Raw genomic sequence first — 24152 nt, forward strand, 5'->3', positions numbered from 1 at the left:
AATAAAAGCCTTTTGTGGTGATAAACATTCAGCTCAAGAGTCCAATAATGAGGACGTGAATAAAACCTTAATAGCACAATAAAATTTGTGCATTTTCCAAGGGGAAAATAAACACTTAATAAAACCTCACAGTTGTAAAACATGCTAATCATGTTTTGTTTATGGACACATCAGACAAATTTGCTGCAAATTTGCTGCTTAATGATGTCCAACTAAAGTTATGATGATAAAATTCACCCTAGCAGCAGCAAAGTATGTTCTTGCTCTCCTCCTGTCTTTACAATCAAGCGGCTCTCATTTCTTCTTTAACATTTCCTGAATTTTGTGATTACACCAATGCTAAGCTTACTGGCAGACTGTAAAAAAGCAGAAGGAAAATTCAGTTTCAGTTTATTCAGTGTGCACTACCTTACACAAGCATTTAAATTCATTTACAACAATTTAGAGCAAAGGACCAAAAAAAAAAAAAACATACTTGTGATTCTTCCTTCTTAGCAGAGGAAGTGAAGAGTTTCACCATATATATATATATAATGCAATGAATGCTGCTATTAGTCATGTTAATATTGATCAAAGCCTTCACATATTTACTTCTAATTTAGGTGCTAAATTTTGCTATTTTTTGTACTTTGAACTTTGTGTTTGTTATGTTTCTTCATGTTTACTTATTGATCAAGGATTCTTAATGGTGATAAAAGTAACCATGAAAGGCTTCATATATCATATAACTAAATACATGCTGTGATATTTGGTTTCTTCTTAATAATCATGTTTTATATGAATAGTTTATATTATATATAGCTATAGAAAGGTGATCAGTTAAAGGAAATAGCATTGACTCTGTTATGCTACAGGAGGCATTTTGCTGGTATGGCTCGGGTTCATTTGTCCGCTAAGAGGAAAGGGTCACTGCAAATCAATACAAAGTTATTCTGACTGATCGCCTTTATGCTATGAGGAAACATTTCTATCCTGATGGGAGTGCTCTGTTCTATGAATGTCAGTGCGTACATCCACAGGGCATGAGAGCTCACTAAACGGTTTGATGAATCTCAATTCAACTAAACACCGATGGGAGATCTGGGACTGGCGTGTTAGACGGCTCTCTCCACCACCATCATCCAAACACCAATCAAGGAAATACCTTTTGGAAGATTGCTGCTGAACATAATTCTAAAACGAGGCCAGTTACGAAACATTTTGCCACATTTTCGTGATTGCAGCAATTACTTTTATCAATATTAAGGGTCCTCAATCAATCATACGAAGAAAACCTACAAACACATGGTTCAAAGTACAGAAAATACAGAAAGGAAAACAACTCGACGGGGATGCCTCCGCGACCAATAAGTCTTTTTTATTACTAATTCAAATACCCTTAAAATATACTTCAAACAAGAAGCTATTGAAGAAAAAATTAATTCATAAATTTGACCTTGCTGTGACCATAATCCTGTTTGGATCAATTCCAAAATGTAATGTAAAGGTCATCTGCTGGTTAAAATGATAATTCCATATAAATCCTACAAACATTCAGATATCGCACTAACAAAAATATCAGAAAAATGAACACACAGACAGAGACAGATGCAGAGACATCCCAATATTATACTGACTTAAATATAGCATAAAAATAGCAGATAAACTGAAAGCAGACACATGATGGAAGCCCGTGCTCCAGCTCTAATTTCCTTTGTTCCAGACCACCAAGGCATTTTCCTTTAGAACATAGAGTATTCCCATTTGCTCATTTCCCCAAATGAGTAGCCTATAAAACATCCCCGTTAAGTCAGTTTTAAGTTTAGACATTGTCACAAAGCAGCTTTACAGAAATAAATACATTCAAGATATAAATTTTAAATGTATGAATTTATCCCTAATGAGCAAGCCAGAGGCGATGGTGGCAAGGAAACAACACGAGGAAGAAACCTTGAGAGGAACCAGACTCAAAAGGGAACCCATCCTCATCTGGGTGACACTGGATAGTGCAATTATAAATAATTCTCTTCTATAACTGTCCACTACATGGTCAAATAGTGCAACTGTGTAACCAGGAAAATTCATTACAGTTTTCATATGAAGTCTTTTTGTTGAACTTATTCACTGTACAACAGAGACTTGTGGTAATTGCAGTCCTGAAGCCATCATAGCATAACTGTTCATATGAATTGTGGTCATCTTCATGGTTTTTAAGTAGTACCATCCTCAGTAATCTCAATGATCTTCAGGCTGTCCGTGTGGCGCCATCCTCAGCAGCAGCGAATGATTTCCAATTGATGAGAACTCCCACCAGAAGTAAGGCATCAGGATGGCTCAGACAGGTCCAAAGAGCAAATTGGACTATTGTATGCATCAGCATGTAGCAGCATGGGCATTGCAGACACAGAGTACCTAATGTCAATTTTAGGGATTCATAACTTTATATCTTATGAATTGTTGAACTTTCCCAATGCTCTTATATTTTAGTGCAGGATGATGAGCTGTTTGTTCTACCAGGTCCCAATGGAATTGGATGATTGACAATGATCAATGCCCCTTAACTGCAGCAAAATGCCAACAGTGTGAAGCTTGCAGGCTATGTAAACACTGCTGATTGTATATTTCATACTTCTTTGATGCTGCTTGGTTACAGCAGGGTGTAAAGCAAACAGCCGACTTGGCTGCAGAGCCCTCTAGGAAGAGACAGGTAAGTTACTTCACCGCATTATCACAGCAGCAACAGAAATTGGCAGAAGGTATGGCTACTTAGGCCCCTGAAAGAGTGAGCTCCTTTTTTTTAACCTCATTTTCCCCCAATTTTTCAATGAGTTTTATGAGTCCTTTTCAGGTGGTCCATGGTAGATATAGCCAGCATTTTGGTCCATGGTACATATAGCCAGCATTTGAGGGTGTGAAATAGTAGTGTTGCACTGCATGATCAGGCTAAACTTTTGGGTAAATTCTGATGTATTCTCAGTGGCTGCTTCTCATTCTCTAAACTTGAGTAATGAGCCCACCATCGAGCATGCTGACAGGCCGCCACTGGAGCATTCTGATAATCAGATTGTGATGCATTAGTGCGGCTCAGCAGCGGCAGCACTGAATGCACTGCAGGCTGATATTAAGGCTACCTTAGCAAGGCTTAAGTTGGATCTTTCACTTGACAGAGCTGACTGATGCCTATAGTCACCCGAGTGAGTGACTAGGCTATCTCACAATGTGTCAACTTCAGTAGTGTTCATATGCGCAATCAAAAGCAGTGAAGCAGCGTGCATGCATCACAGTGAGTAGAGAACTCCTACAGACAACATTAAACAAGCTATTTGAGACACAGCAGTGAAGTGGGGTGTATCACTGGGGCTGTTACAGCAGATAAGAAGGCAAGTTGGCTGGCTCAAATGCAATTACCAGAAGCCTGGTAATAACACACTGTACTACCTGCTACTAGTATCTGGTCAGGTCTTTGGTGCACAGGCCCAGAGGCCCATTTTAAGGCAGCAGGCTATGTATTGGTGACATTGGCTATCCCACTAAAGTTGAACTTCACGTGTCTATGCAGAGTTTATTACGTCCTTTCAGTTAGCAGCTGCATGGTCTGGCCAAATGTGCAGCCTAATCACGCAACCCAATGCCAGAGTTTGTGCAAACTCCGGATGTTTGGCCACCGGTGGTTAATGTTACTGACAGGCCCTATGTGCTCGCTACCCAACAAACAGGACTTGCGGTCCCAGCTGAACAATTCACTATGGCACAGCAGACCACAAACCTTGAAATTATGAGCCTGGCCCTTGGAGCATCCTTAGCATATGAGCACATTTGCAAAAGGTCAGACTCACTGGTGTGAGTGTACTAGATGTACAGTGAATATAAAAAGTCTACAAATCCCTGTTAAAATGCCAGGCTTCTGTGATGTAAAAAAAATAAGACCAAGATAAATCATTTCAGAAATTTTCCCACCTTTAATCTGACCTATAACCTGTACAACTCAATTGAAAAACAAACTGAAATCTTTTAGGTTGGGCGAATAAAAATAAAAAAACAAAATAATGTGGTTGCATAAGTGTGCACACCCTTAAACTAATACTTTGTTGAAGCACCTTTTGATTTTATTACAGCACTCAGTCTTTTTGGGTATGAGTCTATCAGCATGGCACATCTTGACTTGGCAATATTCGCCCACTCTTCATTGCAAAAATGCTCCAAATCTGTCAGATTGCGAGGGCATCTCCTGTGCACGGCCCTCTTCAGATCACCCCACAGATTTTCAATCGGATTCAAGTCTGGGCTCTGGCTGGGCCATTCCAAAACTTCAATCTTCTTCTGGTGAAGCCATTCTTTTGTTGATTTGGATGTATGCTGTGGGTCATTGTCATGCTGAAAGATGAAGTTCTTCTTCAGCTTTCTAGCAGAACCCTGAAGGTTTTGAATGAAGGTTATATACATACATATATATATATATATATATTGACTGGTATTTGGAACTGTTCATAATTTACTCCACCTTGACTAAGGCCCCAATTCCAGCTGAAGAAAAACAGCCCCAAAGCAATGCTGCCACCACCATGCTTCACTGTGGGTATGGTGTTCTTCTGGTGATGTGCAGTGTTCTTTTTGCGCCAAACATACCTTTTGGAATTATGGCCAAAAAGTTCAACCTTGGTTTCATCAGACGATAACACATTTTCCCACATGCTTTTGGGAGACTTCAAATGTGTTTTTGCAAAATTTAGCCTGGCTTGGATGTTTTTCTTTATAAGAAAAGGCTTCCGTCTTGCCACCCGACCCCACAGCCCAGACATATGAAGAATACGGGAGATTGTTGTCGCATATACTACACAGCCAGTACTTGCCAGAAATTCCTGCAGCTCCTTTAATGTTGCTGTAGGCCTCTTGGCAGCCTCCCTGACCAGTTTTCTTCTCGTCTTTTCATCAATTTTGGAGGGATGTCCAGTTCTTGGTAATGTCGCTGTTGCGCCACATTTTCTCCACTTCATGATGATGGTCTTCACTGTGTTCCATGGTATATCTAATGCCTTTGAAATTCTTTTGTACCCTTCTCCTGACTGATACCTTTTAATAATCAGATCCCTCTGATGCTGTGGAAGCTCTCTGTGGACCATGGCTTTTGCTGTAAGATGCGACTAAGAAAATGTCAGGAAAAGCCTACTAGAACAGCTGAACTTTAAATGATGGCAGGTGTGTACTGACTCCTATTTAACATGAGTTTGAATGTGATTGTTTAATTCACAGCCACATCCCCAGTTATAAGAGGGTGTGCACACTTATGCAACCACATTATTTTGTTTTTTTATTTTTACTCGCCCCCCCTAAAAGATTTCAGTTTGTTTTTCAGATGAGTTGTACAGGTTATAGGTCACATGAAAGGTGGAAAAAGTTCTGAAATGATTTATCTTGGTCTCATTTTTTTTACATCACCAGAAACCTGCCATTTTAACAGGGGCGTGTAGACTTTTTATATCCATTGTATACTAGATGTAGATGTGTGTTAGATGTATGCTGGCAAGTGGAAATGTTCCTCACTAGGCATAAACCCTTTATACTGCACACTGAACAACTGTTTATGAGGTTTAGTAGTCAGCTGAAAGGGTCTCCTTCTGGGTATACTCTAAAAGTGTACATGGCAGCATTGTCTGAGCAACAGTGCAACAACTAATGCATTGCTGGATAGCATAAAGGAGAACACACCTTTATCCAGTACAATATTCTCACAGACTTGGTGCTAAGCAGTTTATACAACTTACCATTTGAACCAAAGGAGCAAATGTCTCTGTCTTTCACAAATGGCTTAGTTCAAGCTCACAAATAAGGTCATCAATGTTGCTTTCACTAACTAAACCCTGACCTGAGTCTTTGGCTGAGTGTTGAATGTGCTGGATGTGTAATAGATTCAGCTGGACAGAGCAGGATTTTCCTACAAATCCTTTTTAGTGGTGAAATTAGAATGTGGGCACAGAAACCTTATCCACATCAAGCATAACCTCAAAAATAACAGTAAGTGGACTTCTGCTCACAAAGTACTTTTACATTTTTATTTAGTTAAACCTTCTTAGATGGCTTATTCTGATTCTGACTGGTATTTGGGTCAAATTTGCTAACAGTGCTCCAGGTTCACATTTCTCTACTGGGGCTATAAGGTCAAATAAACCCTGGTGCACAACCAATTAGGATTCATATTAAACCAATAAGACACACTGATTTTTAAATATATAAACTGTAAATATGTAAAAGAACACTATATCTATGAAGTTTCACAGAAGATTTGCAAAAGCATTCTATGGTTAAATAACTTGGATAATCCTGTTATACCAATGCAGTGCTACCAGTGTTCTACACCCGGAAGTAGGTTCTTGTTCCTGTGACATAACGCTGATTAGGACTATCGATATGCCGCCACATCGGGCTATGAAACTGTTTGCATTAAGTGTATGTTGCAAATTCTTTCATACTTTTGCAGTGATCAATTTTTCATATTTAAATAATACCACTGAAGGTATTTTTAATATGTATACCTATACCTGAATCAATACAGGTATAGCTGAAAATAAGGTATACTGCCCAGCCTCACAAAAACAACGTCCTCAACAAGCCTTTTAAATGAAGAATTGCTGGGTATTTCCATACTTTTCTCCATTTTTTAAATCAGAAATGATGATTTTATTCTATTTTAATGGAAAAAGGCCATATTCTCTCATTGTTCATGTTCAAAGGATAGTCTATATATAACGTTTACAGATTTCCTCATCACAGCATACCATCACACATCTAGACCGAACTAATCCATATACAGACTCAGACATTAAATGGATGAAGGTGCCACCTTTTTCTCTGTGGAACCAACGACATTATAAATGGCGAAAACATTATAATAGACAACTACATAATAAATGAGGCAGTGCTAGATCCACAATTTCCAGTCCCTCCAAAAATGACTGGCATAAATAATGAGCAAATATGATTGTATAAAATAAACATTACACACAACAATGCACATTTTCCACGCAAACAAGTGGAGAAACTATTTTCTTTGTTATAAAATAAAAAAGATATTCTCACTGAAGCTATTTTTTTTTTTAACATGTATGGCATTAAAAAAAGTATTTTCAAAAGTAAAATATGTACTTTCAAAAATATGTGCCATATGTGCAATATGTGCTCACACACCTAAAAAATTCCCTTGTCATCTATTAACATGGGGGAAAAAAAACAAAGAACTTTCACCACAAAAGAGACAGATTAGGTAATGAATATAAAAATATAGAAAAATACCATTAAAAATACCATTAAGCACATTTAGGCTATAACAAAGTTTCATATTTCAGAAATATGAGCACACTGGCAACCTTACACAATGACAACGATAGTGACAAAAGGGGAGGGAAAAAAAAGAGCCCAAAGATCACATTATCATAGTTTAGTTGATTGTTAAGCTTGTCAAGTTTCAAAATCAACTGTTAAACACCACTGTCATAATAATAAGCTATTTGAAAGCATTGAAAGAAAGAAACCTTTCCTTAGAGCATTGCACAAAAGTCAGCGCCTGAACTTCCCCAAACATCACTAGAACTACAATTAGCTCTGTGTGTGTTCAGATTTGGTGACAAAAGGGGACAACATAAAAGGTAAAGTACTTGATATCCCACTGTAGAATATGGAGGTGGATCACTGATGCTTTGTAGCTGTTTTGTGGCTAGTGGTTCAGGGTCTCTTGTGAAAACTAATGGCATCATGAATTCTGCTACATGGATACAAGATATTTCAGCTCAAAACATGGTTCCCTCTGCCAGGAGGATCAGACTTGGCCATAAATAGAGCGTTCACCAAGAAGATGAGGCAAACATATTTCCAAATCAACACAGAAATGTTCTAGAAAGACAAAAATCGATATTTTACAATGACCTCAGTCTTTAGAGTTGAATCCTACTGAAAAGCCCTGGTCAAAACTGAAAAGAAAAGTCCACAAGCATAAATCTAAGAATATAAAGCAGCTTAAAATGTTCTGCGTGGAGGAGTGGACTGCTCTGCAATATCCCTCTAGAAGAGTCTCAAACTTTGTTAGATTATACAGGAAGAGACTCTCTCTCTCTCTCTCTCTCAAAATATTCTCTCAATTATTATCATAGAATATTCATTGTTTGGGTGCTGATCATTTTAAAACCAATGATTTGTAGAAAATGATTACACTACAGCTTTGTGTTCAAACACACGTTAAAATAAAGCTATACAACATCCCTGTACATTTGAGCTAAAAATAGCACTTATAGTCTGGGCTATATTATTATATGTACTAATTGTTGTTCATTTCCATGAAGGGTGCAAGATTTTGTGCCATTGTTAGGCTCTAAAGGAAGGTACTTAACCATCAACAACTCGGCTGCTGTTTTGAATCTAACTTGGTTGTAAATGACGTTGAACAAAGTGTCTACCAAACAAATAAATGCAATGTAGGTCATGATTGCTAAAACTCCAAATAATTGCAAAATTATGAAAGTCATTAAGACTACATTCATGAATTCAACTCCTCTGAATTATACAGTGAATAAGCGCCAACTGTTTCCTGCTGTAGCCAGGTGCACACTGTCTGCTCTGCCTAAACCACAAGCACATGAATCAGAAGTAGCGCTTCCTCTTGTGCTTAAAAAGAAAAAAAAAACAATAGGACAGGATGCACACTTTGGCCAAGTTCTCATTGTAGATATTTGTTATTCAGGATGAGAAAATGCCAGGACTAATCATCTTAATCATCAGTTTTAATCATCTTAAACAGTGACTCATTAGTTAGCAATGGACATTCTTTACCTGGAAATAAAAGTGTTCTTTTACCATTTTAACATTCTCTACAAAAGAGGATTAGTAAATTGCATGGTAAAATCCAGAGGGCAGAAATTTAATAGGTATGGAGGGGTGCTATACTTTGTGACATAAAATCGCTTTACACTATGAGTGATGGTACACAGTACATATACTTGGGTTAAAGAGTGTTGATTATTTATAATTTTTCATTGAAATAACAATTAACATGTCAATGGCATTATAATTTAGTGATAACTAATACTTACAAGGTAATACATGTTCTTGTAGTATATAATAAATCAACATTGCAGTAACACTAAAAATGTCATTAAATGACCAAAATAAGCTCCTACACTTTTATATTTATCAGGGAATCCAGATTCTACAAATATTCTAATTAGAAATGCCATCACAGCCAGTGAGCCAGTGCCACTGGTAGTCATACATGCCCATGCCATAATAATTCCTCCACATGTTTGACGGATGATGTGGTATGCTTTGGACCATGAGCCCTTCCTTTCCTTCTCCATACTCTTTTTCTTTACCAAGGAAAGAATTCTGCAATTATCCACTTTAGTTGTCTTCTGTGGTCTTCCAGGCCTTTTGGTGTTGCTGAGCTCACCAGTGCATTTCTTCTTTTTAAGAATGTACCAAATTGTTGATTTGGCCACACCTAAAGTTTCTGCTCTCTCTGATAGGTCTGTTTTGTTTTTATCAGCCTAATGATGCCTCCTTCACTTGCATCAACACCTCTTTGGACTGCATATTGCGAGTTCCCATAAATAGCTACCAAATGCAAATTCAACACTTGGAATCAACTCTAGACCTTTCATCTCCTTAACCTGTCATGAAATAATGAGGGAAAAGGCCACATCTGGCCATTATACTGCTTATCAGTCAATTGTCCAATTATTTTTGAGCCTGTGAAAATGGAGGGACTATATGAAAAATAGTTGTAATTCCTGGTGTACAGAGGCAAAGTTATGAAAATTGTGTCACTGTCCAAATACTTATGGACCTGACTGTATGTGTGTGTGTGTGTATATATATATATATATATATATATATATATATATATATATATATATATATATATATATATACATATACATATACATACACACACACACACACACACATACATACATATACATACACATACATACACATATATATATATACATACATACATACACATATATATATAACAATGTGTGTGTGTGTGTGTATATATGTGTGTGGACTGTGTGTGGACTGTATATATATATATATATACATATATATATATACATACATACATACACATATATATATAACAATGTGTGTGTGTGTGTGTGTATATATGTGTGTGGACTGTGTGTGGACTGTAATGCGGTTTATTCTGCTTTTCAAACAAATCCTCACTTGAGTACATTTTCTTCATTTAATACAGAAATACAGAAATCGTGGTTTGAAAGAAATAACTTGTCGTGAAATGGCGCTTTATACTGAGGCACAGAAACGTCATACTGCTTAGAGTACTGCACTCACAAACACTACGGAAAGCAAGTCTGTCTCATATTGCTGTGGAGACTGTATCGATTGCATTCCACTCCTGCTAATTAACATAACCAGCAGTAATAAATACACTGCAGAGCCAGAACAATGCCAGACCATTATATTTTACCCCCTGCCTGCTCTTACACACCATTTTTAATAAATATGGCTCTAATAGTCTTGAAGCTAATACACACTGAAGTACTACTGAGAGTGTTCGAGGGGCCTTGAGAGCCATTTATTGTGCTATTTGAAGTAAAGTTTCTCAGGGGAAAGACACACTGATATTTAACCAGAGTGTAAAAAAAATAATAAAAAAATAAAATAAAATAAAAAAAACCTCTGCATTCCTGGTAGACATCTATCTGAAAAATAGTGTATGTTAGTCACTGTGTAATGAGGTTCGAAATGCTTTATTAGCTTACAAAGTCCAACAACCACAACAACCGACAGCATTATTATTTTTAGTTACACTGTGAGCGTGGATCCTGTCATTTGTGATTTTTATTTTTTTTTTGTCTCTTCAAGAACTGAGGAGATGGCATGCTAGCAGGGACTTTCCATTTTGCTTCTGTTGTTTAGCTGTTTTGTGCATATTGATCAGGATGCCGTGTTTTGAAGTGGTGTATCAAACCCATAGTGGAAAAGTCCACGGGTACTGTACCCCCCTCTCAAAACTTGACATAATCAGTGAGTGCAAATCACTTGTCCAATGTCTGTTGCAGAAACCACGAAATGTTTACACAGGGCCGATATTTTAACTGTTGATCTCCTGCTGCTCAAACTGAACACTAACCAACATCTGCACTAACTGGTGCAGGAGAGAAGAAGAAACAAACAGGGTTTTATATCACTTTCTAGGTTTCAATACCATTAAAACAACTCTGAGTGGAGTTCAGAGGCCATGGAGTTCACAAACCTTATTTCCCTTGTAATTACAGTACAACAGAGGACAAGCCAAGTTGCTGGTTAACCCGCAGTTTTGACTAGAGTTTACAATAAACTGAATTCAAGAATACAGTTTTGGTTACCACTCCGATTAGTGTAATTACTTAAATCACTCACAAATATTCATAGAAATGTGATTTCTAAGCCCCTGGGTTTACAATATCAGCCAAGGCAAGTTTCAGAACTCCATAAATATCTTATTTCAAGTGTATGCTATCACAGGGCACTCAAGGTAAATCTCCATCTGTAACTACAAAGCATCTTGTACAGCGTCTAATGCATAAAACATCTAATGCAAAGTTACTATTCAGAGATTTATTAAGACAAAATGTCTGCACTCAAAGCGTTTACATCAGCCAACTGTGCTTACTCAGCCAAGGTGCTGAAGTAAGAAATCTGTCACAAAAAGGCAGGAGAAGGAAGCAGGACCTTTGTGACTCTGGAAGCAAACATGTACTGTTGAGCAAGCCTATGTGAACAGATTTGCCTCTTCAGTTAAGACTTGTGTTTTTCACCCTGGGTGAAAAGTTAATCTTTTAAAGAATGGAGGATATGACTACGTTAGTTAAGTCTACTCCAGATATGGCATCTTGTCCTCTTAAAGAGCTGGAGTGTGCGTGCGCATGTTTTCACTTCGGCACAAGAAAAAAAAAAGATGGATTCGTGTAAAGGTGGTCCTGGGTCAATTGTGAAAGATTAGCATTTGAACAGATCTCTAAGGAGAGTGAGAGGCCAATAGCGAGAAAGAAAAATGTTTGCAAGCATGCACGATAGAAGAGCATGCACAGAACTCCCAAAGAGGGACAAGCAAATCTCTGAGAGACCACAGTAAATTTGATGGAGCATATTATATTCTAGATTTTATTTTTTTTTTTTTTGCAGCACAAGGGAAATATGTGTGGGAGATGAACGAATCCAACTCTCATATTAAAAGACAGAGCTACCGACTTCAGGATATAACTCATTATATCTAGTTAGTATACCTTTTTACCCCCTGCAGTGCACTATATTTGTATATAGGCACATCCATTTACAGAGCTGCAGTGTGTGTACACACTTTTGCTGATTTAGTTAGCTATGGTCCAAAATGTGTTTGATCAGGTGTGGAATGGATGCTTTAACACAGTGTTATTAAGGTTGGGATAGTAAGTGTTCCTTCTTTCAAATTCATACCATATTTAAATGAGGAATTTATGCAAATCGCCTCCATCTACTTTTTTTTCATGGTTCAAAAATTAACATTCGGTATCAGCATATAATATAAAAAGTCGTTTGATCTTGATGACCCTGCTTACCATGCTGCCCAGTTTGGAGGACGTGGAGTTGGTTCTGTGTTTGGCCAGCATGCTGCTCTCCATGCAGGTATGCTCTTTAAGGTTGAGGTGAAGTCTTGGTCCTCCGGCTCCCTCTGAAGCTGAGCGCAGCCTCCGCTCCAAACGTATCACCTCACGGCGTGGGCTCATACTACTGCACATGGACACTGTGGAAAATGAAACAAACTGTGGTGAGGGGTGAAACTACAAAAACAGGAACAACATAAAATAAGCAATCTTCCTTCGAAATTGCCACTGGTGTGGAAAATGAGCAAACAAATACATACAACAACCAATCACCAATTGAAGCAACCATTAGTGTATTTATTTAGCATCCAGCTGAGACAGTACTGCAGTTCTCAATATTTTTTTCTTTTTCTATTTCCTTTTTCCCCCCAACTGTATGAATCCAGGCATTGTAAAATAAAAATATAGAATTGTGCTAATTGCTTATAGTTATTAGCTCATCACAGAAATAACATTGTCAGAATCGATGTAAGAACCAGTAAGAAGTACTTGAGGATAGACAGACCACTCCAAGTTCCAGCAGGTTCACAATGAGGCTCCACACATTTCCTGTGTCTTAGTGGCGCTGCACAACCCCCCAGCCAGTGAGGAAGGCATCCATGGTGACCATCTCTCTGATGGGGCACCGCTCCCCGAACCCTTTCATAGGAAAAGCTTCATATCTCCAGCGAATTAGAGACTGTGCCCCTTTCCCTGAGATAAGGATGTGTCTGTTGTGGTATTTGGGGTATAGCCACAGGCCCAAGGCTACTACTGTTGCAGCTGCAATTACAATTCTAGCATTGAACAGGAGCCGGTTGCACACATAGTGTCCTGCCTGAATCCAATTCGCAAGTGTAATAATGTCTGGCACACATTGGGGTCATGGAGTGGCCAGCATTCTCAACGAATCTACCTTCATTCTGAAGAATTGTATGGCCTGCTTTGGTATTAGGGAGCTTTTTCATGAGAATGAACAAATCAATGTGTCCGAGAAAGGTGGACTGTCCCATATGGCCTACTTTCACAGGGTTGAATAACAAGTGCCTGTCAATATGGATTGTGTGAACCACACTTGATGCCATCTTGAGACACTGATAGCTGCATATTGGACCAGTTCCAATGCAAGCAGCAAACAATTTGCCTCTACACACTATACATAAGGCAATGTCATAGGACCTCACCAGAATGTCATCGACTCATCTGCATAGGCTGTGTACTGTACACCTGAATGTAGCGCTTCATTCAGTGAAACCACCAGTAACGCGATGTGGTCTAGGGCAACCTGCTCGTAATCCGTCATGTTACATAAGGAGCCCGTTCTGGTGTAGCAGATGGTCTAAAAGTTCCTGTAATGCTCTCTAAATAGTCGAAACCTTTGTGACCAGCACCATGACCAGTGCCAGCAAAGTCAGTGTTATAGGATGGATGTCAGGACCCAATCCAACTGGCATGGATGAGGGTGGCTATCAAGGCCTGGTAGAGGCCAATTCAGATTCATTGTGAATCGGCTTAGAGACTACTTCTCTAAGATGATCAATGTGGAGGCACCAGAGACAAATCTGGTGTTTATGCTTATATTCCGTGGCCAATCTTGAGAAGCTAGCGTTATCAAAGAAGACACGGCAAACTTGACACCAACAGCGTCTACAGGGATGCCTCCACCACAAAAAGGTCAAGTCCTTCTGGTTATTTAAGGATATGCCAGAAATATCCTTAAATTATACTTCAAACATGAAGAAAGCTATTGAAAAAATAACATTTCAGACATTTGACCTTCCTGTGACCTTGACCCTGTTTGGATGAATTCCAAAATCTGCTGGTTACAAAGATAATGCGGTATAAATTCTACTCGTTCTTGAGATATCGCAATAACGAGAATCTCAGAGGCACACATGGATGCATGGACAGACAACCCGAAAACATAACGCCTCGACCACTCAGTGGCATAAGAAAGCACTCAAACATGCTAACAGAATGGAGCTACAGGCATGATAGTCTTTGACTTCTGGGGATGTGGAACTTGTGGGATGTGGAAATGAATCACCAAAGATTGAAAAAAATAGCTCAGTGGGGAGAAAGAGGGGTTAGGAATGAGGAGACTGTGGGGCTGTGGGACTATGCTGAAGTTCCAAGGAAGGCCCCAATCATGGGGGATACAGAAAAAAACAAGAGAAGCCCAACTCCAGCCTCTGCATGCGTGTTAGTGGAGTCCAGCTAACATTGCAAGCTCAGGGGTGCAGAACGTAGTATGGCAGGAGAGAATCACTCAACCATGCGAGCCGTACATATTCAAAGCCTGCGGGTTGCCAGACAGTGAATGGTGTGAAAATGTTGAGAAAATTGTTAAGAGATGATGCACCCAGCAAGGCACTGAGAGGTGAGTGCCATATCGAGCAACAGAACAGTTTATATCAAACTCGCAGACAGCACAGGAGATATGGAAAACAAAAGCTAGCAAGATATTGAGAGAACCCAACTCAAGATAGTGGCCACCAGGTTCCAAATAGCTCCAAAAAATAGAAAATGGAGATGATAGGAGTCTATTCCCAGGTAAAAGGAAGCCCGACATGATCTAAGCGAGAACTGGAAAGGGAACATTAACCATATGTCAAAAGTATTTATATCAAATAATACACTATGAGCACACTCATGTGAGACTTTGCTACAGGTCTACATGTGTATGCATGCACACATGCTAAAGAAGATATCCAGAGAATTTTCACCACTCCTGGTGGTTAGGAGGGGTGAAGTAAAAAATATCCTTACACACTCATAAATAACACCTGACACAGCAGCGGTGTTGACCACGCATGTGCAGTGAAGACAAGTCTGCACAACTAATCTTTAGCCAACACTCAAAACAAACTGGTATAATTTAACCAAAATAACTCAAAATGCAGAACACACTATATAGAGTTATAAGGGGAAGATGGTATCTATTGATGTAGGTCTGGAAATTATATAAATTATGAACAAGGTCTACTCAACCCAACCTACATCTTCTAAAATGCCCAGACTACATACTGTACTACTTCAGACAAGCCGGATCCTGTAATTACTGTAGGTCATTTATACAGTTAATCATATGCCTGGGTGAGTGCCACTCTAAGTAAATTAATTACTTAACGTTCATTTCTGATTCTTATGGTTTAATCTCTGTCTGTTTTCATTTATGTAACTTGACACCACTGGGTCCTCTATGTATTCTCAACATTTAAATGAATAAAATCAAAAGAAGGGAGTAAGCACTCTTATAGGACAAGAACTTTTTTTTCCCAACATAGTGCTTTAGATAAATTGAGATTTTAATATACTTACATATGGTAAACATAATTCCTACCCCAATTGTTCAGAAGCTTTTCAGATTAAACTTTACTCTAACATTATTAGTTAAGCAAGCCTGCAGCACAAATACCAGTGCTTATGCCTACAGCCGAGTTCAGCAAGGTATATAGTAAGCAATAAAAAAAAATTTTTAAAAAAATTGAATCTTATTAATACATCGAATATACATATTAACACCCTAAAGACATGACGCAATTCATCGAGATGCTTAGAACAGCCTTCGTCATTGCTCAACTGCAATGACAGGCAGGTCATGACAAAAATACATCTAAGAATAATCTCATACTAATGTAAATTAACAACTACACTGTGTAAAGTTCACTTTCTCCAGCACAAGCATTAAGAAACAGAAGAAAGACACTGGGAGCATGTAGATTACCTCTCCACAGGAAGAAATTTAATACAGTGGAACAACAAAGTTTGCCTTCCATAAAAAAAATCTCAGCCACAGGAATTCCGGAGTGAGAGCTTCAGGAGAATATAACGTTACAAAATTGTAGGCCATGAGGGAAAGAAACAGCAAAGTCACACCGCATCGAAAGAAATGTTTTCAGTGGGCAGAAGCAATAATGTTTTTGAGGAGCGCAATGGAAGAATTGTTAAACTAGAGCTAGACGAAGCGGTGTTAACTCAAACCTGAGGCAGCACACAACATAACAGAGCAATTCACCCCGCTGTTTCTCTTTAACCCAACAAAGTCTACTAAAAATGAAGCAATAAATATAAAAAACAGTTCCACAGTGTCTATCATTTCACTGCCAGTATCTTAACTGTAACAATACATTCATAGGAAAAAGAAAGTACACCCTTTTTCAGTTCTGTGTTTTATTTATCAGGGCCTAAACAACAATTGTGTGGTCCTTTCCTATTTCTACAAATAAACAAGTAAGCTCAGGTGACACAAAAAAAAAAAAAAAGCTCTGTGGTTAAGATGTTGGACTCCTAATCAGAAGGTTGAGAGTTCAAATCCCAGCACCACTAAGCTGCCGCTGCTGGGCCCTTGAGCAAGGCCCTTAACCCTCAACTGCTCAGTTTGTATAAATGAGATAATTGTAAGTCTCTCTGGATAAGTGCGTCTGCCAAAAGCCGTAAATGTAAATGTTAGGTCCAGAAAGCAGGTGGGAAAAAATAAGTACCCCATACCCACTTCCACAATCATTAAGAGAGTAATTAGCAGCCAGGTGCTACTAATGAAATGCACAAGATTAGTTAATCATCAAGAAGTGTGACTACCTCTATAAAAGCAGAACTTTTGGCAGTTTGGTGTTCGGGAGCATTCAGGTGTGTGTCTACATCATGCCAAGAAGAAAATAAATCAGCCATGACCTCAGAGAACCAACTGTTGCTGCTCATCAGTCTGGAAGGGTTATAAAGCCATTTTACCATTCTACAGCGAGAAGGACTGTTTACAAATGGAAAGCCTTCAAGAAGTGGGCGTCGCAGCAAATTCAGTCCACGGGTCAGACCGTTTAATGCTCGGAGACATAAAGGAAAAACCCAAGAGCTACACTGTGTGACCTACAGGCCTCTGTAAGCACATTAAATATATTTGTTCATGACAGCACAATTAGAAAAAGACTTCTCTCCAAAAGAATATGGCAGCAGATGCAAAACTGCATCTGAACAATATCCTCTGGACTGATAAGACCAAGGTGGAGATGTTTGGTCATCATACACAGCACCATGTTTGCCGAAAACCAAACACGGCATATCACCAAAAAAAACACCTCATACCAACTGTCAAAAAGCATGGTGGTAGAGGGGTGATGATTCGGGATTGTTTTGCAGCCACAGGAGCTGGGAAACTTGCAGTCATTGAGACAACGATGAACTCCACTTTATACCAGAATATTCTTGAGACAAATGTGAGGTCAGCTGTCCAGCAGTTTAAGCTGAGCCCAAATTGGGTCATGCAACAAGACAGAATGGCTAATGAAGAAAAAAAAAAATCAAGGTGTTGGAATGGACAAGTCAAAGTCCAGACCTCAACCTCATTGTGATGCTGTGGCAGGATCTTAAGAGAGCTGTTCAGAAACAAATGCCCTCAAACATCAGCGAACATAAGCAGTGTTATAAAGAAGAGTTGGCCAAAATTTCTCAAACAATGCGAGCCTGAAAAAACCTACAGAAAACTTACTTCAAGTTATTGTTGCTAAAGGTGGTTCTACATGTTATTGAATCACAGGGTGTACTTATTTTCTCTCCATCTGGTTTCTGAATGTCGAAAAAATATTAATGTGTGGGGTTTTTTTTTGCTGTCACTTGAGGTTATTTGTTTGTTTACACAAGTTGGTGAGGACCGCACAATTGTTATTTAGGCCCTGATAAATAAAAACATAGAATTGAAGGAAGGTGTACTTTCTTTTTCCCATGACTGTATATCCCTTTAGAACCATGGCTTTTAAAAGCATGGCTTCTATCACTGTAGATAGACTGAAAAGGCATGTGTATTTTTGACAGAATATCCTAGGCATGGCAGATATGTCATCATTTAACATGTACATGTTAACAGAGGACAGATTTGGTGACTTAAATGAGCAACTTAAGTTAAGTCAATATTTACTCTGTATGCAGACTCGTCTTATGCAGGCGTTCAACCTGAATTTCTGGGCAGCACATTCAGATTAGTAAAATGACCCATGTGCAGTTCACACCTCTGAGGTGGCCAGATTTTTCCTGTATTGAGCTCAAGGGACAACAGTTTTTTTTTTTAGTGGTGTCTAGACTGCCACCTTTAGTGGTGTCTAGCACTTCCCATCACACCAAAAACCAATCAATGTGCCATATACAAGATAAGTATTGTTTCCTCCTATCTCTTCTATGCACACCAACATTTTATATAAAAAAAAAAAAAAAAAAAAAAATCCTGGCCTTTTGTGTATTTTCAAATGTCAAAGCATGATCTATTGTTGTTACACCAAACTGTCAAACAGTGGAGCTTTTGAACTAATACTATCAAGTCGATATTGGGGAAGATAAATGGACTTCATTTTCAAATCAGAATCATGTGTAAGTGACACACACCTCTATTTCAGACAAACAAAAAAAATCTTGTGATATTCTACTGCTTGATTCTGTGAAAGAATAGATGTTTTCTTTAAGATTGAAATACTGTTCATTGATTTTTTTTTTTTTGTACAAGTTTTACCTGTACTTTTCTGCTCAGGACCAATATGCCCCACTTCTCCGAATGATTTTTATTTAACATAACCCGATGATTTACTATAAACTTGAAATACACCATACTTGCTGCTGAAGCTGCCCAGACAACAGTTCCTACTTCCCTAATGACTAAACTTTTGAAAAAATTAATTAGTAACAGCCAGGATGTAAAAGCCAAACAGGATTAACTCAATAGCAGTCACATTATACTGCCATTGTGATCATCTAAAGCTGGGATTGGCCTTCAAGGGTTGCCGAGTTCTAGACGATGAAGAGCAAAAACAAACAAATTCTGTTCATCAGGTTCTAGGATGAAAATGAATTTTACATGCCATACCATGTACCACATATCTCACGTAACCCTACTTTAATTACAGTACTTTGTGGTATATAATGCTCCCTCAAAGCGCAGTCTCAGGTCACGAGTAGCGAGAATAGTGTTTTAAACACATCGTGTTAAATTACATCAAACAAATTTATATGTAATTAAATTGAAACTAAAACCAGACTAAAGATCATACATTAAAACCTGATAAACATCAAGTCTCTGGCTAGACAATTTTCTTTCTCTTGCTCACTGGCAAAACAAACAAGGAACTAAATGAAACAATGGCTAACGTCTGAAAGAGATCCTCGGCTTCAATTGAAATATGATAATTCAATTGAAATATGATGATCACTTTGCTGTACTAACTCTTGCATTAACTCATATGTAACAGCCTTATGGTATTTTTAGTCCATAGACTGTTTGTACTAGCATGAGAATATTTTTTTCCACAGAGACATCAGTGCAGTTCTGTGAGTATCTCTGAAAATGTAAATGATGGCAGCAGAACAAAAACCTGTATATACTGAAACAAACAATACCTGCAGTTGTCTGGTTATCATGCCGTGAACTTTTCCCACAATACCACCCTAAATTTCCTCTTCGTCATACCTGTGTGAGGTTTCCTCAGATAGCTTGGCCTGCTCTCCAGTTTGCCCAGGCCTGCTGGTTTTCCTAGCTGCTGGACCAGCACGGTATTTCGGTGTGTTCTTTCTCTGGGCTCTGCATTGGAGCTGCTCTCCTCACTCAGCTCTGGGTTCAGTTCGTTTTCACTGGCTTCGATCTGATCCTGGTGCTGCTCCTCTGCTTCATTCAATGTTTCTGGTTCTGTTTGGACAGTGGTACTTTCACACTGTGTGTTGGCAGTTTGGCTCATATCTGGCAGTATAGGCTTCTCCATAGCACAATGATCTGGTTTGGCGCATGTCTGTGAGGTAGAAACACCTTGGGTGATTATCTCAGGGGGGACTTCAGCTGGACTCGGAACAGGCAGAGCATCCACTTCAGAGACAGTGTCCTCGGTGACATGGACAAAGTCTGAGGGTGTAAGGGCTGTTGTGCGATCCTCAGAAACTATGGGAGATTGTAGAGAGCTCTCTGCAAGTTCTCCAGGCCAGGAACCTGGAGTTCCTGTCTTGGGAGCATCGTCCTTGCTTTGATTCTGTTCAACCTGGTTAGAGGAGTTCTTGGAAAACCGATGGTGGGCCGAAAAGGACTTGGGCAGCAGCTTTTTTGGTTTGGAAGATCTCTTGCTGCTGACATCATCAAGGAAACCTGAATCATCTCCCTCATTCGTCCCTGAGCTAATGCAGTTGATGAAAACATTGCGGTTAGCTGGAGCTTTCTCAAAGTCCTCTGTCTGGGAGCGGCTGAGCTTCTTCTTGTGTCCACCAAATCCAAACGAGTGTCGTGCCTTGTGGTTGCAACCGTCATTGAAGCCCGGTTCGGACAGCCGGCTCCGATTGTCTGCACCGAGTTGGTTGGAATCGGCGCGTAACTCGCTGCTCCTCTTGCTATGAAAGCTGATGGACGGTGTTCGGAAAAGGCTGCGCCGCTTTCCCGTGCTGCTAGAGCTCGAGTTGGTGCTTGAGGGAGATGAAGTGTGCACACCATTGCCTACACCACCAGAGGAGGGAGAGGATGGCAGAGAGTCCTGCCTCTTCCTTACACTGCGCCTGAAGATAGGCAACCTGGAGACCAGGGTGGAGCGGCGTGGCCCTGATTCACCCATCAGGGAAAAGCACCAAAGCTGTCAATCTGTTAACATAAAAACACGGTCAGTATACATGGAAATGATATCAGTTGTAATAACTGTGGGTTGTAGTTTCAGTGACAGCATAATATTTACACAAAGTAGTGCATGCTCATGATGAAAACAATCAAATCTGGCTTGCACGTAAGGAGTCGTACTTACTGTAAAAACAAGGCGTTTTCTATTAGAGTAAAAATAGAAGCGTGAACGTGACTAAGAACTTACACATGCTTTCACACAAAACTGTAAAAGATACACCCTCTTCTACACACCTATCAATGGAATGCAGGTTTTACTCTATTCCTAACATAGGATTTATGGCAATGTGGAGTTCCGAAATGAAAACACTCAGAAAAAATATAAAGACAAGCTAATTATGTGGGGTTTTTTTTCCCCCTTACACATGAACACCTGCACAGCATCCAGACTCACATCATGCTGAGTGATGTGACACACACCTGACAGCCTGCAGCACTTTAAAGCACAGAGGCAAATCAGATCTGGCACCTGATCTCGATCAGTTAGGAAAAGAGAAATGTTTATATCATACGAAGTTCAAGAGAAAATAAAATCATTGCCACAAATTACTAGGAATCACATGACGTCAGCACCATTAATCAGAGTGGCATCCAAGAGACTGGGCTTGATTTTTGACAGCTCTGGTAATATTTTAATGGTCCAGGAGGAAGTAAATAACGAGTCAGGAGCAAAGCACGAAAATAAGACATATGGAGCCGGTTTATATCAGACGAACAGCGCAGGTTGTGTGTGCACAAGCGAATGCAGCAGAGGTTGTGTGTGTGTGTCAGTAATGCAACGCTATGGAGGAGGCTATGTTAGCGTCGCGCGCTACAATAGCAAGCCCTGACACGCTAGTCACATCCATGCTAGGTCAACAGTGTCCGAGACGGAGAATAAAAATAGTACCTGAAGAAACCAATTTCTGGAAACCGTCGCTGCTCTGCTTGCCTGCGAGGACAAACGCTATTATGGCTCAGTAGCTGGGAGCTTCAGTTACATGTCAGCAAACCCCATGGCTTGGTCGCAGTAGTGCACCTACAATGACGTGGAGCCTGTTTCTCCACTTCCGCGTTGCTGCCTCAGTGACGTGAGCACCTTGTCATCACCGACCATCAGTGCACAGGTGAGTGAGGAAAAAAAAAAAATAAAAATTTAGTTTTTTGGTGATTCCTTGAAGTTAGACTCTTTTATTTTATTACTACTCCTTGCAAAATTTTATTCATAAATGTATTTTCAAAGAAAATATCTTCTCTTTTTTTTTTTCAAGAAAAATGTTGATCTATATTTGATCTATATTCTTTAAAGAATTCATATAATCTAATTGCTTGTAAGACTCTTATGGTGTACCAATTTTAAATTAATATAAGAGTTCATTTCAGAATATTATTTACTGTAACCTTCTTGATTCTTCCTGTTTAATATATTCACCCCTGTAAATGTTTAATGTTTTGTTATGCCTTGCAAATAAATAAATAATATAATATAATATAATATTAAAAAAAAAAAATTAAATGGCTGAAACCCAAATATCCCCTTGCTCTCTCCAAGACTACTAAGATAGCGTGTGGAGGGAAGGTTACTGCAGCCTATTTAGTGCACTTCATATTATTTGTGATTTGGTGGTCTGGTAACTGAAGCATGAAGGTTGCTTGGGTGTGAGATTTTCTCAGCATCCTTAGTTAGGTTATCATATAGCTGATGTTGCACTATGGGAGGAGAACATCTTTATGTGTTCTGTCAGCCAGGTGGTTATTTAAAGGTGAACCTGACCAGTTGTGAGAAGCTTTCATTCACACCCAGGTTCACACCCAGGTTCTCTATGAATGAATAGCTAAAGGAAAATAAAAACTAGTATGATTTAGGAATTACACACCCTACACAGGAGGTCAGAACAATGTGATATTTTGACACTAAGCCCAGAATCACAACAAACAGCTATTTATTAAGGAGAAAAAAGCACTACTTGGTGGGCTGTTATAGAACAATAATCAACGATAGGGTGTTGTGATGTCACGCTGAAATTATTTTTTATTCATCTTATAGCTACAACAGCAATTTGCCAATGATTGCATTAATTTATTTATTTATTAAAGAACAACACATAGTCAACTAATTTTATCTGTTTATTGTTACGTTTAATGGTCTAAGGAACAAGTCTGTCTCAGTTAGTTAGTTTGGTTCCCATCCCACCGTCCAAGCAACCTCAAGGTGTGACATGTTTGTTTGTTTGTTTAATATATTAAACCTGTAACTTTCATTTCTTCCATTTTATTGCACAAAGAGCGAGCTCATCATGACTCAAACGCACATGCACACATTCCAATAATCATGGCTATTATCTTTTATTTAATGGATTATTAAAATGATTACCTGCTTGCCCTGTCCTCATCCGGGTCACTACACTGAGGGGTAGAATATATACATACATGTATTTTATTTCCATTGAGATATCAGTCATATTATTAGGACTATTAGGACATAAATGTTAAAGAAACATCTTACAGAAAGCTTCATCGTATCAACAATTATACTTCTAACTTTATACTTTATTAGTCTTAGTGCCTGCTATACAGGTCCCCCAAGAAGGAGCTGTTACTATAGAAACGAGTGCATTAATACAGACCTGGGATTTGCCCTGCAGCTGGAACTATTTTCAGAGTTTCTGTTATAGAAAATGAATGAACACCTTCTGACCAATCAGAATTATAATATATAATTTATTATAATGAATGGAGATTACACACTAAGTAGCCACTATTGGTAGTTACAATCATTTTATCAGTTACACCATGTATATGTTTATATGTTGCAGTGTGCAACAATATTTTCCAGGACATCATGTATGATAAATCAGAGCTACAATGGGGGGACACTGTTCAGTGGTTGGGCCTCTTTGAGAGAACCTGCATAATGCAGTCTCCTATGTGAGGGTGTAATTCTTTTGAAACCC

General features: G+C 38.9%; 1 protein-coding gene across 3 annotated transcripts in view; it reads right to left on the reverse strand.

Annotated features, from left to right (window-relative positions):
- ccser1 (coiled-coil serine-rich protein 1) overlaps positions 1 to 22284 on the reverse strand; it is a 77194-nt gene extending 54910 nt beyond the window's left edge. For all 3 annotated transcript variants that reach the window (XM_026917097.3, XM_026917104.3, XM_053236087.1), the window contains exons 1-3: positions 22109 to 22284; positions 20041 to 21186; positions 12570 to 12754 (exon numbers count right to left, since the gene is read on the reverse strand). In XM_026917097.3, the coding sequence (XP_026772898.2) occupies positions 12570 to 12754; positions 20041 to 21160 (1305 nt within the window). In that variant the 5' untranslated portion in view covers positions 21161 to 21186; positions 22109 to 22284. The remainder of the gene's footprint in view (positions 1 to 12569; positions 12755 to 20040; positions 21187 to 22108) is intronic.
- Positions 22285 to 24152: the final 1868 nt, after the last annotated feature.

This window comes from Pangasianodon hypophthalmus, chromosome 8 (genome assembly GCF_027358585.1).
Source record: "Pangasianodon hypophthalmus isolate fPanHyp1 chromosome 8, fPanHyp1.pri, whole genome shotgun sequence".
Lineage (NCBI taxonomy): Eukaryota > Metazoa > Chordata > Actinopteri > Siluriformes > Pangasiidae > Pangasianodon > Pangasianodon hypophthalmus.